At 36.0% G+C, this 16724-nt stretch overlaps 1 protein-coding gene across 5 annotated transcripts in view; it reads left to right on the forward strand.

The window, feature by feature from the left end:
• The first annotated feature begins 357 nt into the window (after nucleotides 1-357).
• The window catches only part of LOC136029254 (zinc finger protein 567-like), a 69136-nt gene continuing 52769 nt past the window's right edge, over nucleotides 358-16724 (forward strand). For 2 of the 5 annotated variants that reach the window (XM_065707493.1, XM_065707517.1), the window contains exons 1-3: nucleotides 10802-10895; nucleotides 13218-13464; nucleotides 14611-15185. In XM_065707493.1, coding sequence (XP_065563565.1) covers nucleotides 10817-10895; nucleotides 13218-13464; nucleotides 14611-15185 — 901 coding nt within the window. In that variant the 5' untranslated portion in view covers nucleotides 10802-10816. Of the gene's footprint in view, nucleotides 519-10801; nucleotides 10896-11026; nucleotides 11087-13217; nucleotides 13465-14610; nucleotides 15186-16724 lie in introns of those variants that run through there. The other 3 variants (XM_065707508.1, XM_065707501.1, XM_065707526.1) reach the window with 3 other exon arrangements.

Here is a 16724-nt window from a genome sequence, read left to right on the forward strand (position 1 = left end):
AATCAAATATCTTTGAACAGACGGCAATGCAAAAGAGACAACAAATTGTCTCAAAGTCTTTTTGGTTGATTGTGTGTGGCTATGCTGTTTGACCTATGTGATTGTATGGATGAGTAGGGTTAAGGCCTCATTCAAGTGCTGGTCTATATTAATCACTAATTTAGGAAAACAGTCTTCCTTTTCTCCTTCTGTCTCTCTTCTTTTTTTTTGTGTTTGTGCTGTTGCATTGGTGATTTCTCTTTTCATGATATATATATATATATACATATCGTCTATGGCTTAATCCATTGCAAACTGTAAAAATAGAATGTGACTGGGGCGAGATTTCGCACTCCCACAAAAAGACGCTTAAACGTTTCTAATATTGAAAGTTAGCAACGTTCAGTAATCAAACAGCAAAAATTTGAAATTTAGAAATGCAAAAATATTTTGAATAATACTACCTCAGGCACAAGTAATATTGTAGTGATCCCTTGAAACCAATGGTTAAAACCATAGACAGAAACTGATTATGCTAGGTGATGGAAGCTTTCTAGAATGAATGCAGTGGGCTAGATTCCAATAGTGTAGGCCTAAGGCAAAGCCTCTAATCATTAAGGCAGTCGCCTAATATCTAATAAAATCTTATGTATAATACTTAAAATTCAGGATCATCTAAAGAAAGGGTAAAATTTTAGTTGATTGACTTTTGGCTATTTTGGAAAGGGGTTAGTTTAGAAAAATTAAATTTTCACTGATGAGTCTAAAGGCTGAAGTATGTCCCAGGAAGGTATTTTGAAGTACCCACCTCCACTCCTTCTCCCTCTAGAGGGCCCTGACCTTTGATGATCTTTAAAAATATTTGTGTTATAAAAGTGAAACCTTGCAAAATAGATCTTCTGCTTGAATAAAGTACAACAAAATTGTTTTCAGCTTCCCAACTTTCCTCAATCCCAATTTATAAGGTTTTAAAGGTATGCAAATACATTTCCTGAATTTTTGAAAAAAAATTGATATGGCTCAGAATTCTACTCAAATAACAGGAATTACATTTTCAGAACTAAAGGCAAAGAAAAGACAACTGATAACTGAAAATTAAGGTAAAATGCTGTTTTGTCAAAATTTCAATAAGTATAGACCTGTCATGTAGGCAAGGGCCTTCTAGAGAGAGAAGGAGTAGAGATAGGTAGGCTACTTCAAAATACCTTCCTGGGACATACTTTGGTCAATGTTCCTATTATCTGAACAATTGTTTAGGGTCATGAAACTATTGTTAATAGATACAATTTGACTTTTGGAACATCTTTTCTCTCTTGCAAAACTACCACAAACTCACCATTATGGAGTTATTATATATTTGCACATTAGGGGGGGGGGGAGCATAGCATATATTAAATACAGCAATGGTCAGTTTACATATTTAATATATGCTATGCTTTACTCCCAACCCCCTAATGTGCAAATATATAGCCCAAATTTGTTTCTAAACTATTACAGATTCACAATTTCAAATATCCAGTCAATGAAAACAGAAATGATTACTATTCTATATGTGTAAATACAAGAATATTTGGACCAGAATAACAAAAGTTGTGAGTATGCTCTGTCAACCAGGGTGTTCCAGAATTCTAGCAACATCATGTATGGGTCTGTCCTGCTATCCAATGCCTTTGCCATGATGTGCTTGGCTGTTTGGACAGCCTTCTTGCTGAGGCCATTTGCCTGAGGGTATCATGGACTTGATGTTACATTTTCAATGTTCCAGCTTGATACAAACGTTTTGAATTCTTGTGATGAAAACTGCAGTCTGTTATCAGTTGTCATCTTTTCCAGGACACCATGACATGCAAAATGAACCTTGAGTTTACTGATTACCTGGAATGAGGCGGTTGAAGTCAACTTTCCATCTCAAACCATCAGCTGTAGTAATCTGTGGTGATAGGGTATTCTTGACCTCTAAATGTGAACAGATCTGCTCCAACATGCTGGAAAGGGTATGAAGGTATTTCCATGTTAATTAGGTGATCTTTTTGTTGCCTGTTTTGGAACTTGCAGCAAGTATCATAGGCATTGATCATTTTCTCAATATCTCCAGTGATATTTGGCCAAAACATGACAGTTCTGGCTCCCTCCTTTGTTTTTACAATTCCCAAGTGTGACAGGTGGAGTTGCCTCAACATTTCCGGCCTCAGTGCTTTGGGAATGACAACCCTTTCCCCTTTGAGAATGAGCCCATTGTTCACAACCAACTCATCTCTGTAGTTCCAATAAGGGTTAGTTGAAACAGGGGCATCTTTTTGGTTTTCAGGCCACCCATTTTCTATGATTTGCATCAATATGCTCAGTTCCTCATCTTGGAGCAACTCCTGTTGTATATGCTCCATCCTCTTTTCCTTGATTGGTATCTGTTTGAAGAAGGTGTGTATGGCAAGTTCTCCCTTGCTCTCAGCTTCCTTATCCACATTTGGGAGGTGCAATCAGGAGAGTGTATCTGCCACAGGTATTTCTTTTCCTGGTCTGTAGTGGAATGTCAGGTCATAAGCTGGATGGCCAACATCATACACTGTAATCTTGGTGGGGTGCGGTTTATTGCCTTGCTAAGGATAGCTTCCAGGGGTTTGTGGTCTGTTGTAACATAGACTTTTCAACCAAACAAGTACTGATGAAAATGCTTGCAGGCAAACATTATGGCCAACAACTCTTTCTCCATCTGAGAGTATTGTCTCTCAGTCTCACTGAGCAACCTTGAGGCAAACGCTACTGTGGCTCCATCCATTACAAGCTGGGCGCCAACTCCATGCTGGGAGGTATCAGTTACTACTTCAGTTAGTTTGGCATGCTGACTGAAGTAGGCCAGGTTCTTACAAATTGAGTCCTGGATTGTTTTCCGGGCAGCTTCATGTATACCATCCCATTTCCAAACCTTAGCTTTCATCCAATCACAAAGTGGCTGGTTTGATGTGGACTAGTTAGGTATGTATTGGGATAGGTAGTTGTACATTCCCAATAATGTATGTAGCTCCTCTTTGCTTTTAGGGGCTGGCATGTCTCGTATAGCTCTCGTTTTATTGGGATCTGGCTTTACTCCTTCTTCTGTCAAGATATGTCCAAAGTAGGATATGCTTGTAGCATCAAATATGCACTTATCTCTGTTAAATTTCATGCCTTTTTCTTTGGCTCTTAGAAGGACCTCTGCTAACTTCCTGTCATGCTCCTCGTCTGTGGCACCCATGCCAGCAATGTTGTCAATAATTAGCCCTATATCAATTCCTTCAAATGCTTCTTCCATTTTCTTTTGATACTCATCTTGGGCTGAAACAAGACCAAAGGGATATCGCTTCCAGCGATATCGGCCAAATACAGTGTTAAATGTGGTCAACTCAGACGACTTGTCATCTAAGACCATTGACCAATAACCACTCCTTGCATCCACTTTGAAAAATTTCTGGGCCCCTTCACATTTTGCTGCTATGTCTTTGAAAAGTGGAACTGGATGATGGGTCTCTTGATCCAGCGATTTAGATCTACTGGATCCAGACATATTCTTAGGGAACCATCACCCTTTTTGACCAATACAATAGAATTTACCCACTCTGTGGGCTTAGTGGTTTTTCTATTACCCCTAGTGCTTCTAGGCGTTCCAGTTCCTGTTTAGGTTTTGGCTGCAGTGCAAACGGCACACGTTTTGGTGGCTGGACAGTTGGTACTGCCCCTTCCTTAAGGTGTATGTGGCAGGTACTTGGGAGCCATCCAATACCATCAAACACGTCTGAGAATTCTTCCAGCAATCTATCAACTTTGATACGCCTTTGTTGTGGAGCTGCTGGTATTTCTGGAGAGATACTCATAAGGAACTTTATGAGGTTCAGTTTCTCGCTTGTTTGTCTGCTTAGGATAGGTCCTTTATCTGTTTCTACAACATAGAAAACATGATTCTGAGGACGCTGCTTTTTATACTGTAGCATTAGATTAATGGTTCCAACAACCTTCAACTGTCCTCCACTATAGCTTGTCTAAATGTCCTTAGTCTTGGTCAGTCGCGGAGAGGCCCCCTTGAGATTGAGAAAATCTGCAGTAGGCAACACATTCACCTCTGCTCCCATATCGATCTTGAACTTAATGTCAGTGTTGTACTGGGTAAGTCTTATTGCTACAAAGGGTTTCTTTGGAGCTTCTGCAGACAAACTGTCAATAGCTTCAATGTGGAATTCTTCTCCTTCGTCATCTTCTGCAGTCTCTACTTCATGTAAGTTCTTGCTCCTACATACTTTTGCAAAATGGTTAGGCTTATGGCATTTCGTGCATGTCTTTCCCTTTGCTGGGCACCTGTGCTCACGTGAGTATAAACCACCACACGAATAGCACAGTGGTGTTTTACTCTTTACTCTCCTCACTGCTTCTATTTCTTGTTTCATGCATGGTGGCTTCCCTGCTAAGTTCATTTGTGCCTGGGTCTCCTCAACTGTTTTGATAGCTCTACTGATCTGGATGGCTCATGCAAATGTCAATGTCCCACCTTCACTAAGAGCTTTTTTCTTATTCAGTCATTCTTTACTCCAAACACTAGTTTGTCGCAAATCATGTCATCTGCAGTGTCACCAAACTTGCAGTCAAGTGCTAGTAACTTCAGTTCTGTGGTGTATCCCTCCACGGTTTCACGTTCATTTTGATTCCTTTTGTGGAATATAAATCTTCCAAAAATCGGATTTGCACTTGGTTGAATGTGCTCATTGAACTTTCCCATATACACTCGGATTTTATTGTTTTCTTCAGCTGTCAGATTCCAAGTGTTAAAGATATCGCGACCTTTCTCACCAACCCAAATGAGCAGGTACGAACACTTGACAGATTCCGTCTTTCCACTCAGTGGTCCAGAGAACATGAGTTCGCAATACTGCTTGAACCTCTTCCATGCTGCCTTCAGGTTTGGTGAAGACCAGTCCATCATTGGGTGTGGTGTGCTGTCCATGATCCCGCTTCTGACACCATGTAATGTTTCCTCTCTTTTCTATTTCAATAGTTTATTGGAGACCCAAACACCTATAAGCAAAAGTAACAATAAGCATAAGCAAGCAAAGCACTATAACAAGCAAAGCTGGGTGCAAACATAATTAAAATAAGCAAAACATTTCAGTTGGGAAAGCAAAACTTTCAGGTATGGATCCACAGACTAAAGTCAGTGTTGCCATACAAACCAAATAAAAATCATCACCTTTTCAACAAAAATCACCAGAATTCAACAAAAATTTTCAAAAAATTGGTGGTAAATAATGATGGATCTTGTCCCCTGGCTCCTTTGACTAGACCCCTGCTCTGGTCAATCATCTAAATACTGTGGTTTGGAGGTATCATACAAAAGAAGCACCTTACTAACAAATGCAAGGGCCAGAGAGCATGCAATTCTGCCAACCAACAGAATGAGATTACATCATTAGCATAACAGCACTCATTTTGCAAACCCACAACTTCACAAAATGTACCTGGCTAGGTTGCCTCCCCCCCCCCTTGTGCAAAATTTGTTCTTGCTAGCTCTGTTAATTAATGTGTCAACTTGTGACCTTGGGAAATAATTCCCAAGACCAACCTTAATCTTGAAGAACTTTAGATCTAATGCTACATTTTATCTTTAGACTAACAAGTTAGATAAGCAGATTAGACATAAAAAAACAATAACAAAAGGGACAGTGAATACTTATAGTATCTAAATAGCTTTCTGTAAGTCCTGTCCTCAAATTGGTAGTGAAAAGGATGACTTGGCACAAAGACCAACTATTTGAAGTACAGAGCACTGTTTACTACTATTCAGTAGTTCCATATTAGACAAAAATTTATGTTCACTAATTAACTGTCCTTTCTACTACTTTTAAGCGAAAACCTTATGGTGATAATGTCCTAGTCGTAAATGGCAGTAAAAATTATACACCAGGAAATCACATCTGTTAATATTCAAATAATATTAAAATCTGTAATTCAAATCAAATCATATTAAATAATATATATAATCTGTTATTGCTTCAGATGTAGAGTTATCGGATGAGGCATGCCCCTGCTACTTGCATGGCAATTTTCATCAAAAAATGTTGAGCTTTTATCTGCAAAAAAAAAATTCAAAATTGCTTCAACAAGGGGTGACTCTGGACACTTTTTTTTGGGTGACTCCAGATGTTTTCTGCTATGTCTGGTTTTGCCCTGTACTGATGGGAGACTGTTTCCTAATCTGAAAAATGGAATTAGATGTAGCTGAGAGGTAGGAAATTGCAAAGTATTCCAGTTTCATTATAGAAGCCCTGAAGCTGAACGCTTCTTTCTTTTCTATGCCTCAAAGCCTGAAGTGGCATGATCTGTGTATTTTCTGTGTTGTTTTGTTCAGATGCTGATGATTAAAATCTTTTACACTTGTATGATAAACCCCCTACTGCTCAAGTTGTTCATTCATTGATGCATTATAGAAGCAGCTTTTTAATTATTTTCTTTTAGCTTAGCATAAGACAAGACATAGAGAAGGGACAGAATAGACAGAAAATATATAATTTGGGCTATACATTTGCACATTAGGGTTGGGGGTAAAGTATTTGGACAGTTTGAAGTTAGAAATAATTCTCTCTACTTAATATGCAGAATAATTGCACATAACACGTTAGGCATGTAGACCCACTAAACATACCCTCCCCCCTAATGCGTAAATATATAGCCCAAATTTATTTCTAAAGTATTATATTTTTATCTTACTTTGGTATATTTCATTAAAATTGAGCTCAGTGAAACATATTAGTAGAATACTATACAAGTACCTAATTTTCTTTTATGGATGGTTCAGAACTAAATTTGAAAGCAGAGTTGTCTTCTTGGTTCAGAATTAATCAGGCCTGCTGATATTCAGTTTGTAAATGGGAAGTCGTCTTTCTGAGGAACTGAAGAAGAATTTTCTTCTAAGAAGAGTTCCCTTGTGTATACCGATACAACACAAAAATACATGATCTTGAGCATATTGGTGCTAGTCATAGAAATAATGACAATGACAGTGTTCAGCAGAGCATTAAGCTTGTTTTTTACTCCCAAACAAAAGAAAGAGCTCACTGCATACCTCAAATGCTCACTACTGAACCATGGGCTGACTCTCTATGCAACAGGAAAGTTAGCCTACCAATGGGCAATAACTCTGAACATTAAATTCCCGTCAAGCTTGCAACTGAATGAGAGAGTTGGAGTGGACTGGATATAAGGGTTCATCAAGCAGAGCGCCACTTTGTCCATCAAAAACCTGAATGTACAAGCCAGGCTTATGATGCTGGCTTTAATGCCATTGTAATTGATTCCTTCTTTTAAAATCTTAAAGAGTTGTTTTGCAAGTATCATTTTCTTCCTGGTCAAATCTGAAAGTGCCATAGAACAGGAGTACCCGCAGTTGTGCAGGACTCAAAGGTGATTGCTAAAAAAAGGAGCAAAACAGGTGGTAGCCTATAGACAGTGTCAGCAGAATGAGGGAAAAATACCACAATGCTATGCTTTGTATCTGTAGATGGTCAGACAATTCTACTAGTGTTTGTTTTTCCAAGAGTCAAAGCTCTAGAGAGGATATATTGAGATAGATTGCCAAGCTGCACTGACTTACACCACTGCAGTGGAATGATGACCTTGGAAAATTTCCTGTGTTCCATTGAACACTTTCTAAAAGAGGTCAAACTCAGCAAAATAGACCCTGTCTTACTCTTGTTAGACAGCCATAAAAGCCAAATTTATGAAGAAGTAGTTTCTTTGTGCAAAAATAACATCATCCACCTCCTCGCCTTTCCTCCTTATTGCTCCCATAATCTCCTTCCCCTTGATGTTTAAGTTTATTTACCATTGAAACATGCCAGAAGAGGGTCATTTGACAATTAGATATAATTAAACCCTGGTCAGAGAATTTCAGTTCATGAAATAGCAAAGTTGTGCAAAAATTCCTATCTGGAAAAGCTGAATCCTCAAAACATCACAGCTAGTTTCAAGAAGATAGGAATTTGGCCTTAAAATCCAAATGTTTTCACAGAAGCCAATTTATGAACCACCTGAACAGAATGCCCTAGATCCTTCCAATATGGATTATCCTCACCTGGTTCAGTTTGCGCTTCATCTCCTGTCTTTATGTGTCAACAGCAATCATCACGAAAATTTCCTGTGGTCTAACTCCTGGATGTATCAGGCAAAACTGTAAGCAGTCCATGCAAAAATCTCAGGATTGGCAAAAGTAGAGTTGTGACAGAAATACCAGAAAAAAGAGAACTAAAGCAGAGACTGAGCTTAGGCTTGCTAAGAAATAAGAAAAAGTCAAAGGTTTCATTCATTGCTGGCAAAACTGGAGACAACATTTCAGACACACACATGCAGCTCAATGACGAGTTGGATGATAAGTCTTCACATGTTGGAAGTATCAGTGAGCTTGAGACTAATAAAGAATTTTCTTGCTGAAATTTTGCACTTTTAAAATTTATGATGGGAAAGAAGCAAAACTCTGCTGGTTACAATGTTTGTGAAATGGAAGAGATTAATGGAGAGTAGCAGAAATGAACTACCTGTGCAAGTCTAGTGGGTAGTTCATCTTCCCTGATTGTCAAGACAGTGCAGAAAGTGACTTTCAAGACATTATTATGAAGCTTCCTGTACCATTTTCAGTAGGAGGAACTGGGTGAACAGCCAAAACTCTTGCGTTTGTCTGTGATTCGCCCAACTGTCTGTAAGATAAGTTAAATGTCACATTTAACTTGTATTTTGTATGAATTAAAAAATAATATTATCTGAATACATTATTACAAGCATTAATTAATGAGTGTCCTGAAATGCCCTGTGTGTGTCCAAAGTCATCCTGTGGTTGGGGTGACTTTAGATATTTGAAGAGGGCATACATTTTTGGGCCTCACCAAGAAACCACTCAATGGGAGTTGTTAAAAAAAATCATGAAGAAAAGTGAATAATCGAACTCTCTAAATACTGTGTAATATGAAAAGTCGAATAATATGTTTATGTTTAAAAAGAGAGCTTGTGTCTTTAGAAATATGTACTGTAGGGGTCAAAAACCTCAAACGTACAGCTTTCCCCCTTTTCTCCTACCTACCTACACTCCTTCTCCCTCTAGTGTGCATTGACCTTTGAAGAGCTTTAAAATTTGATTGTGTTGTAAGTGAAACCTTGCAAAATAGATCTTCTTATTGAATTAAGCATAAGAAAAGTACTTTCAGCTTCACAACTGTGCTCATTCCCAGTTTGTGAGGTTTCAAAAATCTACAAATACATTACCTAAACTTAGAAAAAACTATTGCTATGGCTTCAAATTCTGCTCAAGTTAGAGGAACTGCATTTTTAATTCTGAAACCAGAGAAAAAGAAAACAAAAAAGTAAGGTATAATGTTGTTTGTCAAAATTCCAGTTGGTAGAGATCTGCCAAGTAGGCAAATTTCCAAGACTTGGAAATCAGAAGAGGGTTAACATAGTAGCTGGGTAATACCTTTCCAGAGTATGTTTTGGCCCTAGATTCATTAATGAAATTTTCATTTTCCTCACCTAACCCTTTTTCAAGTTAACAAAGTTAGCTTGTCTAGAATTTTACCCTAGACTAGTATATTTTGCATTGTTTTGAATCTTGCAATCTGTAATATTATTCGTTAGGAAAGGTTTGTTGCCATATTAAATTGATGAGATCCAGTTTTTCCCAAGTTATTTGTTTCAATACTGGATAAAACTATTATTTGAAAAGATTTTCAACAGGAAACAAAGGTTGAACAAAGTGTCCAAATCACAGACCGAGGCAATCTTAGACAGATTTAATATAATACAAGTGTTTCAAAACAGAGTTATTGTATTTAAATAGCCTAGGCTGTTACAGTAACCTTTATCCAAATTTAAACGTAGAAAAACCAGAAGTTTTCCAAGACTAAAGTCAAACAATCCCATCCTGTCTAGTTCTAACTATGAAGCAATCCAAACTATCTAAACTTACATACATAGTGTCCAAGATTAGAAGCATGTTGTCTATGTTTAGGAAGAACACTTTTAAATCAAGATATCTGTCCAGGATTAGGCACTGCCTGAGTACTGGTGGTATCAAAATTTGGAGAAAGAGATTTTACTCATAATTTGGGTTAATTTAAATTGGGTTAATTTAAGGTTTGGGTAATTTTGGGTTTTGGGTATTTGGGAGCCATATGAAGGCTTAATTCCAAAATTTTTGTAATAGATTGAAAAATCTTTAGCACCTTACAAAAAAGATTTAAAGGAAATGGGAACTTCCTGGGTTGGTGTAAAGAGGGGAGGGAGGCTTTGAATAGATTGGGATGGAGGAGCTTGCGTGGTTGTGTTGGCCTCAGGTTGCTTGGTGAGTTATTAGTAGTTCTTAGTTAGTAGTAATAGTAAGTTATTACCTTATAAGATAGACAAAGCCCCTTATCTTCAAATTTACCTTTAAAAAAGATGGATTACAATGGAAGGAAACTCAATGATATGGTTTAGGCTATAGAAACATGCTGCTTATTATAAAGCCAGAATTCTATTGTTAGTGTTGTCTCAGGGTTATATCTGGGACCATAAGAGAGATAGGTGTAGAAAATGACCATGGTATTTGGAAAGAGCATAAGATAGGCAATCTGATGATACTATTTTTTTTCATAATGTTTGCTTTAGAAGAGCCATCCAACTGTACATTTACCTATTTCATAATAGGCTAGTTCTACTCTTCTCTTTGTTGCCTGAGCAGCATTACCACTTATAGAATTTTAGGGTAGCATTTTCTATTTCTAATTGTTAAACATAATGGAAATATATCCTTTATATATGTTAGATATATCAAGTGGGAATATACAAAATAATGGAAATATATCTGTGTATTTGTCCATCAAGGAAAGTAGAGGATAAATGTGAACCAATGCACTTTAAGAATAAAACAAGTAAGTAGTCTATTTATAACTGTTTTAAAATCGGGGTGGCAAATGCTTTCATTATACCTCATTTGTATAACACATAGATGTCACTTTTTTGACTGAAAGTAAACAAAAACTGGTGTCAGAGCTGTAAAATTAAAAATCCCACCAAAGTGCCAAATTTTAACAAGAAGGCACATGCAAATCCAATTTTTATGGTAAATTTAAGTCTTTCCTACTACAAATAAGCTTGAAAAAACTAGTAAAATGTATAGAAAAATTTCTTTAAGAATTTACTTAAGAAAACTAGGTCCCAAACCTGAAATAAGATAATCATAAGCAACAAGCAAATGCATAAGCTACACATAATACTGCACACATATATAATGCAAGCAAGTCATGACAAGCAAATGTTCATGTCCTGGCATATTATATCTTCCTTCCTTTTGGAAATAGTTTGTTCATCACAGGTTTAGTCTTGACAGGAGCTTCAATTGTTGGCCACTTCTTTTGGCAACAGCACTTCCAGGACATTTGTCCACTTTGACCTCAGAAGCCAGGGAAGCTGCAGTAATTTCCTGGGTCATGAGGGACAGTGATTTTGTCCTGCTGGCGTGGCAAGAGTGTATGTCCTCTATATGGAACAAGTCTGGTGATTGTGGCCATGAATTGAATACTGAAGCATTGGTGATGTCTGAACCAGAGTCACAAGTCTCATTATCAGCAATTATGATTTTCTGCTAATTGCTATTCCTGCAGTACACTCTGTTTGCTTTGTTCTATTCTAAACACAATCATGGTGAATTGACTTTTTTGAGGACTGTTGTAGACTTTTAAGTCTGATTGTTGGAACTTTTCTAGTCAAACTTTTTGAGCTGTCAAAAATTGACTAAGGCTTTTAAATTGTATACACCAAACGAAATTTTTTCTTTTGCTTGGCAGTTTTTTTTTACAGAATGTCTTTGTTAGTTTTCACTTACTAAGGGGGCTGGGAGTGGCAAACCTCCATATAATGGTTTTCACCCATGGATATTATAGTGATATTCTTTTGATGCCTACTTTTACTAATACTACAAGTAACAACTCACTGCTGCACCAAGCTGCCTGAGGTCAACACAGCTATGCATGATCCTCCTACATCCCAAACTTTTCAATACTACCCTCCCAGGAAGCTCCCATTTACCTTATACGTTTCCTTACAGGATTCTCCGACCCCAACCTGGGACAACATAAGCACTTAACTCACTGTGTTATTCACGTCTGCCTTTTTTCCTTGTTTTCAAGATGTAGGACTCAAGACCTTCACAATTCAGGGTTTCTGAATATGGATATCATAATAGTATCTTTTTTTGTTTATCCTTTCATTTAACACTTTATGATGGTGTTATCAAGACGAATTTACAAAAAAACCCACATAGATATGATAATGAGCTTTGAAACAGGCCATTAAACATGTCTCAGCAATGTTGCTGTAGCCTGCTAGTTCTGATAGTCAGCTGATGATATATAAGCCTACTAAGCAGGCTGGAATAGTAAATTTGTAAGAGGGGGACATTGCGGATGGGGTTTTTGACAATCTAGATTATAATCATACTCTTTTCATACCTCCTAGCAATTCAACTCTAAAAATGGCATCATTACATGACGTTTTTATGTCATATGGTACTTTATCAAGGTTTCATAAGGACTAAAATATAAAAAGCACGTAACTGCATTCAAATGAATCCTTATCTATCCTTTATAATTTTTCAGTGCCCTACTACCAGCAAAGAAAAATAAGAAGAAAAAAGGAGACATATTGCTGTTTAAAAATTTGATTGCTATTCAATGCAGGGGACTGTAATTTCCCTGTGATTAGTTTTTTACCATGATGATTCAACTGCTGCATTTTTTGTTTTGATCTGACACTATTTTAGAGGGGTTTTTGCTCTTTCGAAATTCTTGTAATTAAGTTTTAGAAATCTATTCTTACTATTAAGATTAAGCAAAATAATAGATGCTATTCCCGAATCAGATTCAAATGGTAATTCTTTATCCCTAGACAGTTCTATTTTTTCAAAATGCCCTTCTAAACTTCTAGTTATTATGGTTTGTGGTTTGCCCTTTACTAGGTTGCAGCTATTGCTGCAATGATGCCTGACTTATTGTGCAAAAACAAAATAGGAGAGCAGATTGATCTTGTATTTTGTTGAAAAATGTATGTAGGGTTATATTTAAAATTGTATAAAAATAGTAATAGGATGTCAGACTTAGTTTTAGTTTGTCTCTATTCCTATTCTTACTGTCAGGAAGAGTTTTTTTTTTGCATGTCCAGATAGAAAATAAAAAAAAGCCTTTTTTTTTATTTAGTGAATGAAGAAACGACTTTCATTCCTGGTCCTATACTTAAGCTTCAAAATGACTATAGCAGTGAAAATTTATCCAATATTCTGACAGAGAAGATTTTTGGTGAAGATACGGATATGGTATTTCATTTTGCCGAGGGAAGCTTGAGATGTCACAAACTTATTTTATGCCCAAAAAGTCCTTTGCTTTATAAGCTCACAAGCAACTCACCTCTAGGATCTGAACTGCATTTCAGCTGTCCTGATGTCAGGTATATTTGATATTCTTTTTCTGTTTCTTTGGGTTAATACATAATGTGTTTTTATCATGCAATAAATTGCATAGCGGTTTGCTTCTAACCAAGTCTAATTTCTGCCAAAATAGGATTTCAAGCTGACCATTGGAGTAAAAAAGGTTGACAAAAAATGTTTCCAGAATTGGTGCAAAAGTGCACTGGAGCAAGGGCACAAAGCTATAACAAATATGTCATTGCATATGAAAAGATCTGTAAAGAAATCCTTGAATTAGGGCAGGCTTGTTATTTAATGTTGAACTCTAGATGTTGCAAATACTATGGTCAAATCTAACTTAGGTTTTTGAAAAGATCTTTCGAGTTAACGGCCCAACTTATGTGAATGACCAATTTTAAATGAAAAAGCTGGCCAGTAAATTGAATCAGAAAGTTAAGACAGGAAAAATTATATGCAGGACCTTGCTTTTTTGTCTAGGGTTGTATCATGGCAAAACATTATTTGACATTAAAACTTTAGGACTTCTTGTAATGCAAAAGAATAAAATAGAGAAAAAAAGAAAAAATATGTTTCTGGAGGCTAACTACCTATAGCATCCTAAGAATGATATCCAAATACATATAAATTATTAAAAAAAAAATAAAGGAGCGACTTTTAAAATCAAAACAAAGAATTTTTCTGCATATTAGGGGAAGAGAGTGCTGACAATGTGTTCAACAGTAAACTTTTCAGTTCAAATGTATTGAAGAAAAATCAGTAAATAAATCACTTGCAATCACCAACTGACTATTATTTTGCTCCTCAAAATGCTTTTAGTTAAGCAATAGTTAAATTTAAGTGTAAAAAGTGGAGGTTTGAGGGTCGGTGGGTCCTCTCATACCGGGTAATTTCTGGTTGTTTTGAATTTTAATGTTGCTTGTACTTTGTTTGAAGAATTTTTTTTCCTTTACATAAAGTTCATTAAGTCTTTCACATTTTAAAATATAAATAAAAAATAATAACAAAAACTAAGAATTGAGATGCCAGACAATGATTACACTGGTAGTATGTGCTTTAGTGTTGAATATAAAGTTTGTTATATAATGTAAGAACATTACAATATTTTGATCTTATTCATATAATGCCAAAAGGTTAGTTATAAGATTCCCCTGTCTATACTTTTTCAGACTGAGTACCTTCCAGCATATGATTGAGTTAATCTACTTGGGAATAACAAAAATCACAGATTCTGAAATAGAGGAGCTGAAATCAGTAGCGAAAATATTCATGATATCATTCGGTCAAAGTGAAATTGTGAAACTTAAATTAAAAAACCCAAATTCAAACTTTTCAAGGAAGGAATTTGTTTCAAAAATTCCTGATAGAGAAAGGAAAACAGCATGTGATGCAATCATGGTAGACAGCGTTAATGACCACCCTATTAATGAAAAAGGATATGGCAAAGATGAACTTGTGGCTCAAAGATTGCAACAAGACATTGGTAAGGTCAATATCAATGGCCAGATAAGGACTCGAAAGACAAATTTCAGTGACCATCCATATTTTAATCAGGCTCAGAAAAGAACATTGTCTACTAAACTCGAGAAAGGAAATGGTCAGAGAGCTATGGTCAATAACATTTTAAACGATGACACGGCCACTTTTGTTCGTAATATGGAATCTAAATCCAATTCTGAAATTCGAGTTGCATATAAGAAGTCTGGCTTAAGACGCCGCACTAAAACCCGAAAGGAGAAAAAAGGTAAAACTGATTTACGTTTTTGGGCTTATATTCACTCTTGCTGATTTACATTAAAATTAAACCAATTGTCTATTTAAGTAAATAAGTTTGGAAATAAAATTGTTGCCCCATAGAAGACGGAAAATAGATACATTGGTGAAGACTAGATTTTGTGTTTATGTTTACCAAAAGTTTTTTTTTATGTTATTCTAGATTATAAATCGTACGGTAATATGTTTTTGGGGTAGTTTGTGAGTTATTTCTAATTCTTGGGCCAATTCCAACTGGATCCATAAATTTTGGCTCATTAACTTAACGGATATTAATAACGGTGTTTTTCTGCAAAATGAAACTTACTAATAAAGTTCTTGCAGTAAAATCTAAATTCAGCATTTCAGGCTTTATCCATTGAGAAAATCCTGAAGTTGTTGTAATTTTTCTTGCGGTTTTCGCTAAATAGATGTTCGAAGTGCTATTTTATTATTATATTGTGTGTTTAAGTCAGTAATGGACTTAGAATATGATTCCTACATTTAAAGGAATACCTATAATATATAGAGTTGGTTAGGTTAGGTATTTAATATAATGCGTTCTGGGCGTCCTGCTTTCCCTAATTCTCTGTTGTAGTTTCCATAATTTTGCTACTGAAATATTACATTTTTATCATATTTTGGTATATTTTATTAGGATACAGATCCTGACATTGTTGAAAAATTAGTTTGGACTTTTTTCTCTATGGTTTAATGTCATCAATTTGAAAAGAAGAGTAAAAACGGCTGTTTTCAATAAAAAAATATATTATTTTGCTATCAGTAAATCCTTTGAACTTTATATCAGTACGTCTATGGCTTGTCTGCAGTAACCAACCTCTTTTTGTCACAGTTGGGCCAGTAAAATACCTAAAATTGTAAAAAAAACTATTGATCATTTCTATTTGCTGACTCGAAACAAAAAGCTTTTCTCAAGTTTGCAGCAACTCTTTACATATAGTTTTCGCGATAAAACCTGCATGATTATAAAGAGGAAATCCAATTTCCAGTAACTACTACCTGAATTTTTTTTTCTGAATGGCAGCTTAAGTATTAGTATAATCGATTCATCTTGAATCAACAATATCCGAATGATTAGAAAAACGGTCAGTTTCTTTCCAGGCTGAAGCTCTCGGATTTTAGCTAAAAATATTCTGGCTTTGTTTTGAACAAATTCTAACCTTAGTAAAATATGGATATAAGCAAGAGTTCGAATCACGCAAATTACGGTTCTAGTCACCTTGCTACCATGATAAGCCTTTTCAGACGAAGTGGCCCCCCCCTCATAAAACAGAAACCCTCTTTTCATTGATTTTATTTCTTATTTTCGACTGAAAATTAAATGAACTTTGTTACAAGTTTCAAACATTTGCTGTAGATGCTAGATCATATGTTTTAGATAGCCCCAGTTTAACCATGAAACTTTTTGAGACATAGTACAAAGGTGTTCCCTAACTATATGGAAAATGCTTGGATCTTCTGAATTGGTATTTTCTGGAGTCTTGCAATGGTTCACTGGCTTCTTGTGGAT

Source organism: Artemia franciscana, chromosome 1 (genome assembly GCF_032884065.1).
Source record: "Artemia franciscana chromosome 1, ASM3288406v1, whole genome shotgun sequence".
NCBI lineage: Eukaryota > Metazoa > Arthropoda > Branchiopoda > Anostraca > Artemiidae > Artemia > Artemia franciscana.